This window comes from Atractosteus spatula, chromosome 7, assembly GCF_055471065.1.
Source record: "Atractosteus spatula isolate fAtrSpa1 chromosome 7, fAtrSpa1.hap1, whole genome shotgun sequence".
Taxonomy (NCBI): domain Eukaryota; kingdom Metazoa; phylum Chordata; class Actinopteri; order Semionotiformes; family Lepisosteidae; genus Atractosteus; species Atractosteus spatula.
Window position 1 is genome coordinate 20901169 of NC_142712.1, and position 13433 is coordinate 20914601.

The following is a 13433-nucleotide window of genomic DNA, read 5'->3' on the forward strand; positions in this document are numbered from 1 at the left end:
GAAAAAATTCACCCTGCTCTGATGACCTATTAAGTTATTTAACAGGATTTAAAAAAAAGAAACAGAATGCATGATACAGAAATGTCTACGACTCTACGATTGTTCACATTTTCTGAATAATGAGGAGCCCGGAAGCTAATTCCTTCTGTAGTACTGAACACGGTTTTAGAAGCAACAGGTTTTGAATGAAAGCAGAAAGAAAAGTTTACTTTCTGTCCTCTCAATACATCCCTGAATTGCTAATGTCTTTTTCCCCCAGTTAAGACTTGTATATCATATTCATACACTATTGTCAAAATCTACAGCCACAGGGATAATGTATGTAAATATACTGGAGAGTCAAATTCACGCTGTATCATGACAACACAGGGTCACATTCACGGACTACTGATTTCAATTATCTATTTCATTGTTCAATAGATTTACCAAAGGAAAAAATGTGTAAAAAAATAATAAACACTTAAACTGCTTTTTAGTATCCAGGGACACTCCTGCACATCTACGACTGCATTGGGAGTTTATATTGTAGACGCCGCTAACAGCTAGCAAGGCAGGAAGGCAGGGTTAAACGGATCCCCAGGGCCTGTCCGGGGCGCTATGCTGAGTGCACTGACCTGTGCGGGAGGCACGGCCTCAGGCAGGGTGTGGGAGGACCTGCTGCGAGGTGGGGGCTGTGGGGGGGGGTCCAAGGCCTGAGGGACAGGGTGAGACATCGTGGGAACCAGAGGCTCTTGCAGGGCTCTGACGGGAGGAGGAGCAGTAGGCTGAGGCTGTATGGGAGACGCCATCTGTGGCTTCAGTGGTTCGGGAAGTAAAGATGGCCCTAGAAGACATAGAAAAGAAAATCAGAAATGCAGGGATTCAGTTTTTTTCCCAAAGAACACATAAAATTATCACACGTTCCTTTAAGCCTTTCCTTATGTGAAGTACACTACATCTTATCTGGATCATTCTATTTCAGTTTGGATTAACTGCTGTGCCATCATACTTTCTGAAAGGACAGGAAACATCTGAAGGTATCGAGAACATTTTTCTCTGATTGTCTGATTTCACTCCCTTTTTCCCCCCCATTTTGGGATCCTTCAGGATTCAGCTGCATGAGATCCTTGGATCAAACATCTACTAGCAACCAGATGAGTTAAGACTGCTGAAATGCATTCCTTTCACTTACATTTGTCTTTATGTTTAAGCAGTTCTTATTTTTTTTTTAACTTTAAATGACAATGAAATAACAGATGGTACTGATGAACTATTTCGTCATGTCCCATTCCGGGCGGTCACCCTCCAAGCTTTTTCCCTTGCGTGGACAGGGACTCACCCAGGGAGAGCTCCGTGGGCTTGCCCTGGACCTCAGGAGTGGGTCTGGAAGCATGGGGTCTGGGTTGGGATGTGATGCTGATGACACCCGCACGAGGAGGCACAGTCTGCAGACACAAAGAGTAAGACACTCACTGAAAGCGAGTTTCTACCAACTACCTAGTGGAAGTTAGTGGGGCCAGCAGGGAGCGTTCACCCTGCGGTCTATGTGGGTCCTAATGCCCCAATATAGTGACAGGGACACTATACTGTAAACAGGCGCCGTCCTTCGGATGAGATGTAAAACGGATGTCCTGACTCTCTGTGGTCATTAAAAATCCCAAGGCATTTCTTGAAAAGAGTAGGGGTATAACCCCGGCATCCTGGCCAAATTTCCCATTGGCCTTCACCAATCATGGCTTCCTAATAATCCCCATCTATGAATTGGCTTCATCACTCTGTTCTCCTCCCCACTAACAGCTAATGTGTGGTGAGCATACTGGCGCACTATGGCTGCTGTCGCATCATCCAGGTGGGGCTGCACACTGGTGGTGGTGGAGGGGAGCCCCCATTACCTGTAAAGCGCTTTGAGTGGAGTGTCCAGAAAAACGCTATATAAGTGATTGCAATTATTATAATTATTATTAGTGAAAATACTGGCACAGAAATTGTCATTTACATTTTATGACATAAAGGAATGCACTCTTTTCTTCCTTATGAAAGACAACATCGGTAAATAAAGCTGTGGCTTTAAACCTTCACTTCAGAAGTTCTGACCAGAAGTGTCATTGATTGCTGCCGTTTAACTTCTGAAGAACATTTGTGTCTCCAGTTGAACTGGCATCACAGAAAAAGAAGAAATACCATACAAAAAAAAACTAAAGTGGAGGATACAACCTATAAGGAAAAGCAGTTTGTTGCTGTAAGTGGGGTTGGAGGACCAGTAGGTGGCAATGATCTCCCTGGACCAGGTCTCAAAAACTCCTGCCGCAGTATGGTGGTTGGAGACACAGTGCTGCAGGACATTTCACCCTTCAAAGAGATGTGAAACCTGTGCACACTGTAGATCACATGGCACTGTTCTTAAGAGTAGGGGTGCTAACACCAGTGACCTGGTTAAATACTACTCCAATCCAATACTACAATCTATATTACTCCCATAATTCAAATAGTTGAGTAAATTCTCAGTATTCCACCTGATTTATTGTGTAGTGGTACTGCTGCCACTTGATGGGTGTCATGTGTCACCCAGGTGGGCGAAAGACTTCAGTGGCTGCTTTGATATCCTTTGAGATGAAAAGTACAACACATAATGCAAAAATCATAAAATACATTCATTGTTCACTGCTTGAGGAAGTGGTTTGCTTTCGGTAACTTGATATACCACATCAACTGAAAAAGTATTTGTACTAGTTTAGCGGAGATACATACTGGTTTCGGTGGTCCACCAGTTCCCTGGCCGGCTTGAGTCTGAGGTCGAACTGCAAAGACAAATTTATTTATTTTTTTTACAAAAGCCATTACCCATCTCAGTGCTACATTTACATGTCGAGAAGAATGAACACTTTCATTTCACGTCTCTTTAAAAAAAATCTATTAATAGCAATATATACTAGAACCGAAATTCAAGTAGAACTGGTGCTCCTTAAACCAGATGCTTTTGTAGTCACAATACGTGCATGACTTCTAAGGGTCCGTAATGCAATTGCTGAAGGAAAAAGAAAGACTTTTTTTGTCAAATAAGTCAAGGTGCATGAAGGAAGTTGCTTGTGACTTTGTTAAATGACAGTCCACTTTAGGTAATGGAGAAGTGAGCACCCTCTCAATGCAGTCCAATTTAGAAAACTGTTTCCCACACAGCTAAAATGACACTGGAAGGAGTCCATATAATGGTAACAAGAACATTCTTCTGAGGTATGTAACAGTTGGACAGGTTAAAAGAAAGTAATGTGTTTAGCTTGGACTACAGACAATTTTACAGGCTCTGTAGAATCTAATACACTAATGGCCTTAAAGATGTGAAGATGCTTGGGTTACAGCCGTGTCTCTCAGTTCCTGGATTTAAAAATAAATAGGTGCTGGCTGGTATGGCATGGTGGTGCGGTATTTAGCATTGCTGACTCGCTGTGCTGGGGCCCTGTGTTTTACTTCCTGAGTTGCTGTCTGTGTGGAGTTCGCATGTTCTCCCCGGGTGTGTGTGGCTTTGCTCTGGGTGCTCCTCTTTCCTCCTTCAGTAAGGAAGACATACTGGTAGGTTAAATGGGTTCTGGCAACATTTGTGAATATGGTGTGAGTGTGTGTGAGATGTGTCTCACTGAGATGCGGCTGTGTGACCCCTGAGATGGTCTGGAAATCCATCCAGGGCGTATCCTGCTTTCCTCCTGTTGCTTGTCGGGATAGGCTCCGGCTCCCCCTTGACCACGAATCAGATAAAGTTGTTGGATGGATAGGTGCTGGGTGGGTGGATAGGTGCCGACTGGCCAAGAATGTAAGCTGCTTAGGAACTAAGAAGGATGGAGCTGGCAAACAGAGATGTATAAGGATGTAAATGTGCTACAACAGCCACAATCTAACCTCTTCCTGTGCTCTTGCAGTGGCAGTGCTACTGTACATTGTTGCACATTGGCATCATCTCCCAAAAAGGAAACTGAGTCCGCACAGAACACACTTCATAAAAAATGGGGATTTGTCTCATCTAGTTTTCCATGTAATGGTCTCATCATTTCTCATCAAGGCTGTATTTTTCTCTCCATGAGGCTTTAAACAATGAATGTGAGAGCACAGATCTTGCCTGTGATCTTCAAGTTTGAGTGTGAGCAGGTAAGCTCTATTCCCTCTCTCTTACCTGACCCTACTCAAAAACAAAATGTTAAGCCAGGGATACTACTGTTACAGAACTGCTGTGGACAGTACTAAATTAATTACCAGTGACGCTGGAACTTTCACTGTATTGTAATACCTTTTTAGATTATTACATGAGGCCATTTGAATGAAAAGAAATGGTATTAAAATATATTTTCTGAGTTACTACATGCATAAATTAATTTTAAATTAATAACTGAATTATTTTGTTATTTCAAAGATACTTTCCACAATATTCCATATGAGGGTGGTGTTTTTCTTTCATTACATTACATCTTCTTAATCTTAACTGAAAATAACACAAGTACTGTACAGTATGTCCTCACTGGCTTTTCTGTAAGCTGTACAAAAAGTGCTTTAAATACCAGGCACTTGAAGTCTACGCTGTACTAAACTAGAACTATCACTATATTTCAGTGATAACATGGTAGTATTACTCAGCTGTGTTGTTCTCCTAAGTGTTAAGCTTCAGTCCTTGTTTTTCAGGAAAAAAAATGCACACACACCCCACACCCAGCATGACTTACCTCCTAAATCCTTTCTAACTAATCCTGGGCTTTTTTGTCCTTTGCAGCATGAAAGAGGAATAAGAAAATATTAAGTTCACTTTGCTTTGTCTGAAAGATCCAGGTACCAGAAAAATGCTTGCAGTTATTTTGGGGAAATATGATATATAACTCTGCCAACAAGGTGTATGCATGCGTCCCTGCAAGTTTACTGTATTGTTACCCCTGAATAATCCATAATCAATCATTTTCTGATTCTTAGAAAAATAATTTGACAGGAAATGGCAATCAAATTCTGTTGAGCAGTATAACTGACGTGGTCACATAAACATAAACTCCACAGATTGTGCAGAGCAGACAAAGAAATGAAAGGACTCCTTCCTAAATTCTTTAAATCTTACAAATTGTTACTCTTAGGTAAAATATTACATAGATTACTTAAGCAATGAGTAGTTTAGAAACAGTAGCACCATGATGTGAAAAATACAGTATTTAGATGCATTGTTTATATTGAATTTTATTCTTATTTCTTTTCTGCTGGTGAGACTTCCTGTTATGTACGGATTCTGTATGACTGTCTGCTGTTTCTACTTCCTGTTTTATATTATTCAGACAAAAACAGCCATCAAAGCTGTTTCCAAAGCTGAGTGAGGGGAATGTGATCAGGAGGGATTTCAGCGCCGCACAATTAACAGAATGTTAATGGAAGCCACACTTCTCAGCAACTATTTTTCAAAAGTCTTCTTAGGTGGACACGCTTTTTAGCACTGGCCTTTTCAGAGAACCTGTCCTCACACCTATTACAGTATATTAAAGAAACAGAAGAATAGCAGCACAATCAAAAAAGTTTAAAAAATACACGTTCTTTGACACTACATAGAAAAAAAATATTGCGTTTTGCTTTCTTGTATGTTTTTACATTCATGTCTGTGCAAACCAACACAGAAAATACTATCTTCTCCCTTCACATGCCACTTTTCCTGCCATTTGCTATTTAATTCCAAATTGAAATGTATTTGAAAGCTTTCAGGGTTTTTGTGCTTAAATAGTCAATGGTAATAGTAACAGTAAACCAACAGTACATACAAGTCTTACTGTTAAGTTATAAATGTATTACTGTATGTTCAATCTTTAAAGATTAGGCAACAACCTATGTATAGTAAGTGTATCTGCAGTTTTATATGAATAATAAAATACACTTCTAAAGCGCGTTTCTGCTTTTCACATAACTGGTGAAAATGACGTGTTTAACCCAGGAATGCTCAATGACAGGGCACTGTACTTCATGTATACAAAAGACATTACGTGTGCTTCTTCAAACTTATTCATATGCAAAAGTAGAGTGTGACGATATTCTTCTGTTGTTAATGACAATGGCACTCTGTATGGGACAAAGTTATTGTATATATATTGATGGAAAAAAGAAACGCAACATTTTCTGGAATGAGACTACTATAGTTATAGTATATGTACTTTCACAAAAAGTTGTCAATTTGTTTTAAGCCCTCTCACCAGCAACACAGCTTGTGTAGTGGGGCATTGTAACTTGCCAATCACACGAAAGCTTGTTATGTGCACCTTTACCCAACGAGGTCCAGGTAGAACAATGCCTGATCAGGTCACCTTTAAAAAGGCCTTAATTCAAAGCTTAGGTCACTGCAAGAAAAAGGCCACACTTAGTCAGTTTTCATAATGCCTCGAATGTCACCAGAAGCAAGGGAGAGGGCCATGAACATGCTGCAGGCAGGCATGTCGTGTGCCAGTGTTGCCACATACTATGGAGTAAGCCGCTCCACTGAGTCCCGACTGCAGAGAAGGTTTCAGCAGACCGGCAGGACAGATGACCGTCCAAGATCCGGTTGCCCTCGAGTGACCACACCAGAGTAGGACCGACACATCAGACTGGTCCATCTGAGAAATTGTTTCAGATCTTCTGCTGACACTGCCGGCAGACACAATGCCCCTATCAGTGACAGGACAGTGAGGCTCCATGCTGCTGGCCTTAGAGCAAGGCGACCTGTCAGAGGCCCTCTGCTCACACCCCCTAGACGTCACACCCGACTGGCTTGGGCCAGACAGGGGCTGCGATGGACTCGTCAGCAGTGGCATCAGGTCCTCTTCACAGATGAGTCACTCTTCAGCCTGCTCCACCCAGACGGGAGGGCCAGAGTGTGGAGGAGGAGGTGTTGCGTTTGTTTTTTCCATCAGTATATATTGCAATATATGAATGTATTAGGCAATATTGTTTACAACATAATTATCGCTTTTAGATGCAAAGTTATCTCAATTAAAATAAATATTTCTCTCTCTGGGGCTAATAGGCTTTCATATGGTTATATATTATAAATATATAAAACCTTCAGATATATAAAAGGTGAAGCAGGGGTTCTGATTCCCTTTATCAAGGGTTAGAAATGTTCCCTCTTCACATATAAAAATACAAAATAATATATAAATGTTTCTCACAATACTCAGTAGTCACTAGAATACAGCCACAAAGTCACACTGTTGATAAGAATCCTTTGTGATCTTCCAAGAAACAGCTAGGAAAGAATCTTTTGTGTTGATCCAATTAAGAAAGGCAGCACTATAATTATATGGAATTGGTTACAAAGGGATGAATAATCCATCAAAACTATGTGATGAGTCTGAGCCTTCTTGTCAGAGCCACATCCACTCGTCGCACACAGATCATCTGCTTCCTGGCCACTTGCAGGTTTCATTTAGCAAAGTGGGGTGACCCAGCACTTACAACACTAGGCAGTACATGAGCACACCAAGCGTGATGGTCAAAAACCACTTACTAGCGGACAACAAACCAAAAGTATAGCACTTTGAGATGATGTACCATGAAAGACGCAATAGAAAATAAAGGTTATTATTATTTGAATATGGAAACAAAAGCTAATTAAAGAAGAAATCTGTCATTTTAAACACAATTGGTTATGTAAAACTCAAACCAGTACTATGAAAACAGAAAGTTTACAGGAAAGCCCAAAACATGGTTTTCGTCTGCACTGCAAAGCAGAGAACAGCACAAAATGGTGACAGGGTTAAAAACATTACCTTCCAGGTCTCTCCTAGCTACCGCTGGGCTTGGTGGAGCTCCAAGGCCTTTGGGCAAGAGCAAACAGGGGGCATTGTTTTGCATATAAAACACAAGACAAAGCCATAAACCACAAACCAGAAAGAAACAAAACTGCCGTCGTATTATTTTAAAGAAAAATTTAATCTAAATCTAAAAGAGGAAGTAAATCTTTGCAGGGAAAAAAGAAAAACCTAGCTGCTTTCTCTACTGCCTTGCTGCTAAGGAGCAACTAGGAGGAGCAGGAAACCCAACACTGGCAATCAATTTTATGGCAGTATCAGATACATTAGGAGGTTTGAATGTTAATGACTTCAAGGACATAAACCACAAATCCGTTCAGACACCTGCGTTTAAAGAAAAAATGGACTGTTGCATGAGAGGAGCAGACAAAACTTAGTGACTGAATCCAATTTTTAATTAGATGTTTACTAGCTATCAGTCACAATGCCAGGACAGATTTCCTCATTTGCTTCTTAATTCTGGAAGCAGGGGAACTACAACTGAATAACGCTACATCCCTACTACTTCCCATTGGAGCTTTGAAGGAAATTATTAAGCATCTAAGAGCTTGAGAGCTTAAATCAGGCCACACTGTCTGCCATCCCAAGTTTAAACAGCTGTCTACACCTGAAATAAAATCTACCTAAATTGATGTATTAGAATATGTAGACAAGGATCATGCTTTCCGATTTTTGCAACTTTTGAATCAAAATTCATTTACAGATTTCAGTTTTTCACATCCCTCTCCACATCTCCGTTTGGACGTTTTGTCACCTGCTATGCTCATTCACACAGGTTTTTTTTCTTTATTCTTCATTGGTTTATACTCCCTACCCTTTTCCTTTAACCCTCACACCTGAATAAGACTAAAAAGCACAAGTGTATTCGCTCTTCCTACTTTACAGCATGCAGTTAACTTCCTGGACACGTGGTGCTGTGTTCAGGCTACACCTGAATCCCATGTTCGGGACTGACTGGTCTCAACCTAGGCTGTTCTTAAAGAGTTCTACATTTTTAGCTTTGGTAGACATGATAAATATTTCTTGTATTTAAATCCACCCATGGGTGGCACTGTGAGAGTGTGTGTGTTTGGATATGTGAGTCTACCCTGTGATGGACTGGTGTCCCATCCAGGGTGTACCCTGCCTAGTGCCCTTTGCTTCCTGGGATAGGCTCCAAGTCCTCCATGAGCCTGAATTTGATGAAATTCTAAGAAAATGGATGGATAGATGGACATCCATCAATCCTCTGCCACCACTTCATCCTATAGAGAGTCACGGTGCTATGAAACCTAACCAGGCAGAAACAGAAGATGGTAAGAGATTGGAGCACCAGAGAAAAACTCATTAATATGTGGAGACAAAGCAGATTCCACACAGTTGGTTCATGTTAAGTACAAGGCTCTCAAGCTACCCTAATTTCTATATTCTAGCCCACTGTTAAAATGCATCCCAGTTCCTTAGAAAGAGACCTTACTGTGACTTAGCACTCCAGTGGGAAGGTAGCAAGAAAATACAAAAAATGGAATGAAGCAACTATTGAAAACAACAGCTTCAAACGAAAACAAGCTACAACACTACACAAACACTTCTTACACTACAGGGAATACTCATTACAAAATGGAAGGAATACTCATTACAAAATATTACCTCCAAATTCTTTTTTACATGGTGTTGGACTTCTGCCTCCTTTTAAATTGAAATAAAATCAAGAGAACGAACAGGCACAAGTTAAAAGTGGTTCAAGAATGCTTTTCAGACTTTACTGCCTACAGCGTCAGACTTACAGCCTTAATGAGGGAGGAGTAAATCACAAGACTATCATTAGAAAGACCACCACAAGACTGCAGGATCATAATTTCTGATCTCCTTACACGAGCCACTGGCCATTCCACCGCCACACACTCAAACGTTACAGGCCTCACCTCAATGGGAACAATTTACAATGAGTTGTTTAAACATACTATTAAATGATTCTTGCTACTAACTTTACTTCACGAGACACACAATTCATGCCTGCATTTATTCTGCAACTACTTTCTGGTTGAACATGCATCTTTGGTGACTTAACATTAAATACTAAGGCCAGAAAGGAGGTAAAACCATAAGTTTAGTAAGTGGTCTAGCTCTAAAAAAACTAAATATCATGACCGCATGGGTAAAATTAAGCCTATGTAAGCACTTTCAGTTCAGACCCTAGTGCTGATTGACACATCCTCTCTCTATAGACTGAATGGATTTTGATCTGTAATAGTTCCTACAGATAAGCTAAAGGAACTATGTATGTACACTGTACAGTGAGACTGTAGTGAATCATTAACAGCTGAAACATTCCCTAAATTATTCAGCAAAACCAAATGTATTAGTTTTATTTCAAAAGTAACAAAGTTTCCAAATGGAATTGTACTAACTAACAAAGTACAATTCAGAAGAGCCATTTTCAGAAAAGAGACATTCATGGTAAAATTGTCTACCAGAATCACAGTACAGGGGCTCATACCGTATTAGATTAGTAATATTTCAAATTTTGCTTAAGTTAAAATGAAAAATGATAAAAATTTGAAGTATCAAATACAAATAAAGCTAGCCTGGAACTGTGAAATGTCTCAGCATCAGCTAAGAATGTGTGTAAACCCTACGGTATTTGGTAAAGAACGGTTTTATGTTAGTTTTATCCTGACAGGGCACAGAAGCCACACATGTGAAAACAACGGAAAACTGAAATCCCACTGGGTTGACAGCTTCTTTTCCTTCATGCTTCCTTCTTCTAGGTCCCACCTTACAGTACATCTGCACTTATTTACTCAGCAGTTAGAATAGAGATCTACTGTGCCTACTGTATTCCTGGATTAACGTCCACCAACATCTAGACAATGGGCTAATGTTGAAAATAGGTCTTCTTGTACTGGCAACCAAAGAGCAAGCATTGTTTAGCCAGGCTTATATAAGCTGTTTTTTGCTACTTTTTGTTTTAAACACCCTGCTGCAGGTGTACTGCCACAGGCAGAATGCATATTAACAGCTAGTCTGTCAGTATTACGAATGCAGATTTTTTATCAACTAAGTAGTGGTTTTAGACTGCATTTCACAAAGGATCATTGGAAATAACTTTTTCACTCCTATTTCAGGTGTATTCAACACAAAATATTTGAGATATCTAAAAATATATAATATACAATATAAAATAATATACAATACACATACAGTGGCTATGGTAACAACCTTTATACCCTAAATAGAAATTCATTAGATCTGTTGGAAATGTGTCAGAACAGGTGAAAGGCCTGCACTGTATCATTTAATAATAAATATAATTATCCAAAAAGAAATATATGTAGGAAAGGTCACAGGAGTAAAAAAAAGGAACTAAATTATATAGGAGAAAGGTGTTCTAATTTTTTATATCGTCCCAAACAGACAATTAGTGTGTTATACTGCTCTACTCTCTTAGTATGCGGAACATTGCTTTACTAAACACAGAAATTCCACAAAGGGAATTTCAAAATCCACAAGGAACACACAAAAATTATTTAATTTATTACATACCACAACAGTGAAGATGTTAGCATTTGCTCAATGCTCTTTCAACAACAGAAGCACGGCTATGTAAAACATGACAGGTTACCGACGTGATCTTACGACAGGAATATTGTTTTTGTTATATTCTATTTGCAAATAAAAAATACGGCTGGACTAAATTTTCAGTTTTTCTGTTCAAGAAGCGTGGTATCTTGTTATGCCATTTTTTAAGGAATGCTCAAAAAATATTTTAGCTTTTCAAATAAAGCAGAAGGGAAGCTTTCACAATTAATCACTGGATCAAGGAAATCCAGTGAACGCAGTGCGGTTCGGAAACGAACCCACCTCACCGTGGGCACCATGTCAACCCCTTACCTGATGGTGGTGGGGGCCTCTGGGGAGGCGCAGGCCTGGCAGGGGGTGCGTTAGGGCGTGGGGGAGGGGGGCGCTTCGGCTCCAGCCCCTGGGGTGGCTCACGCTGCGCACTGATGGGCTGGAAATCCACTGGGGAGCCTGGGGAGCACAGATTAGATTTTCAATACGGAAGACAGAAGAAACATTGTAATATCTCAGTTCCTGGTCTCCATTTTGTATTACTTTTTTTCTTTCATTTATTATGGGATCGTATCACTTTTGTACAGATTCATTTGTTTATACGCTCATTGAACTGAAAAACATCTAATGGCAGCTGGCATTGCAGTTGGTTGACTAACGTGTGACAGACTTTCATCACCTTCCCCGGCCAGATACAGTGGATATAAAAAGTCTACACACCCTTATTGAAATTGCAGGTTTTTGTGATGTGAAGCCAGAAATCAGGATAAATCATGTCAGACATTTTTCCATCTTTAATGTGACCTTGCAACCAACAAAATTCAAGAGAAAAACAAATAGATATTTAAAATTAAAATTAAAAAACCTACAACACCCTGGTTGCATAAGTGTGCACACCCTTTTATATTGGGGGCTGTAGTGTTCAGAGTTAACCAATCACATTCAAAATCATGTTCAAAGGTAAGCAGCATATACCTGCCATCAATGAAAGTGATTTTGATTAATCCCAAATAAAAATCAGCTGTTCCTGTACGATTTCCTTGAAATCTGACTGCTCAAACAGTCCCAACCTTCTATCTCAGGCGGGTTGGCCTAATATTTTGGCCAGCGAGTGAGTTTTGTTAGCATGTTCAACGTGCCTGGATTTCCAGGGCCGTACCTTGTGGAGGTCCCGCAGTTCGGGGGGGTGCCCGGCTGGGCCTGCAGGGGGGGGCGGGCTCAGGCAGGGTGGGGGAGGGGCAGGGGCTGGTTCGTGGCGAGGAGCCGGGAGACACTGCAGGACCTGTCCCCATACTGGGCTGGAGATGCTGGGGCAGAATCTCCTCCACTTCAGCACAGTAGTCGTCCACCTCGCCTGCGACCAGAACAGCGCTTTAAAACACAGCTGAGACTCTGACCGGCAGCGATGCAGTTTACATCTGTTATTCATTCGGAATCAAAAAGCCGGGGGTTGTGACAAGGAACCACATAAAGTGAAAATATCTGTTGTGCTAAGAATACTATATGCAACTAAAATGGGAAATAAAAAAGGTGACTTGAATTTACTGTGAAAACTTTATTAAACTATCCACTGGATTGCATTTTAGCTTGCCTTACACAAAAACACAGTATGATCTGCCCCATTCTTATGTGAGTCAGTGTTGGTGCAGTTGTGAAATTATGTTATCTAGGTCTGAGGATGGCCTTTTGGCCTAACTGTTCAATAAAATCTGTGTTTACAAAGCTATCATCAGATTAAATAAAAACTATGAACCTTTCCACCACCAATTCATAGTGTGTCACTTGGTAGTGTCTCTTTACTCTTTCATCTGCCCAAGAAAGGCACCAAGCACTGGCAGCAACATTTGCAATCAGCAGGTGGGTTGGCATTTTGAACCCAGTCCTTAATTCACCTTCCATGTCGTAGTCTGCAGCCACCTCTGCGTCTTCCCCTAGCAGGGTGGAGCTGGCCGAGGCTGGGATCCCTCCAGTGATTCTCTCCAGGCTCATCTCCTCCTCCAGACTCTTAATCCAATCTGGGCTTTTCAGACTGATATCAATGGTCCTCTCGAGTATCTGGAGAAAACCGCAGAGAAAACCGCAGAGAAAACCACATGCTCTGAGCTCTTC

General features: G+C 40.8%; 1 protein-coding gene across 1 annotated transcript in view; it reads right to left on the reverse strand.

Annotated features, from left to right (window-relative positions):
• The window catches only part of synj1 (synaptojanin 1), a 64987-nt gene that overhangs the window by 8467 nt on the left and 43087 nt on the right, over window positions 1–13433 (reverse strand). Inside the window, exons 23-28 of the mRNA XM_088919963.1 lie at window positions 13217–13379; window positions 12484–12678; window positions 11621–11783; window positions 2728–2860; window positions 1319–1424; window positions 615–823 (exon numbers count right to left, since the gene is read on the reverse strand). Of these exons, the coding sequence (XP_088776089.1) occupies window positions 615–823; window positions 1319–1424; window positions 2728–2860; window positions 11621–11783; window positions 12484–12678; window positions 13217–13379 (969 nt within the window). The remainder of the gene's footprint in view (window positions 1–614; window positions 824–1318; window positions 1425–2727; window positions 2861–11620; window positions 11784–12483; window positions 12679–13216; window positions 13380–13433) is intronic.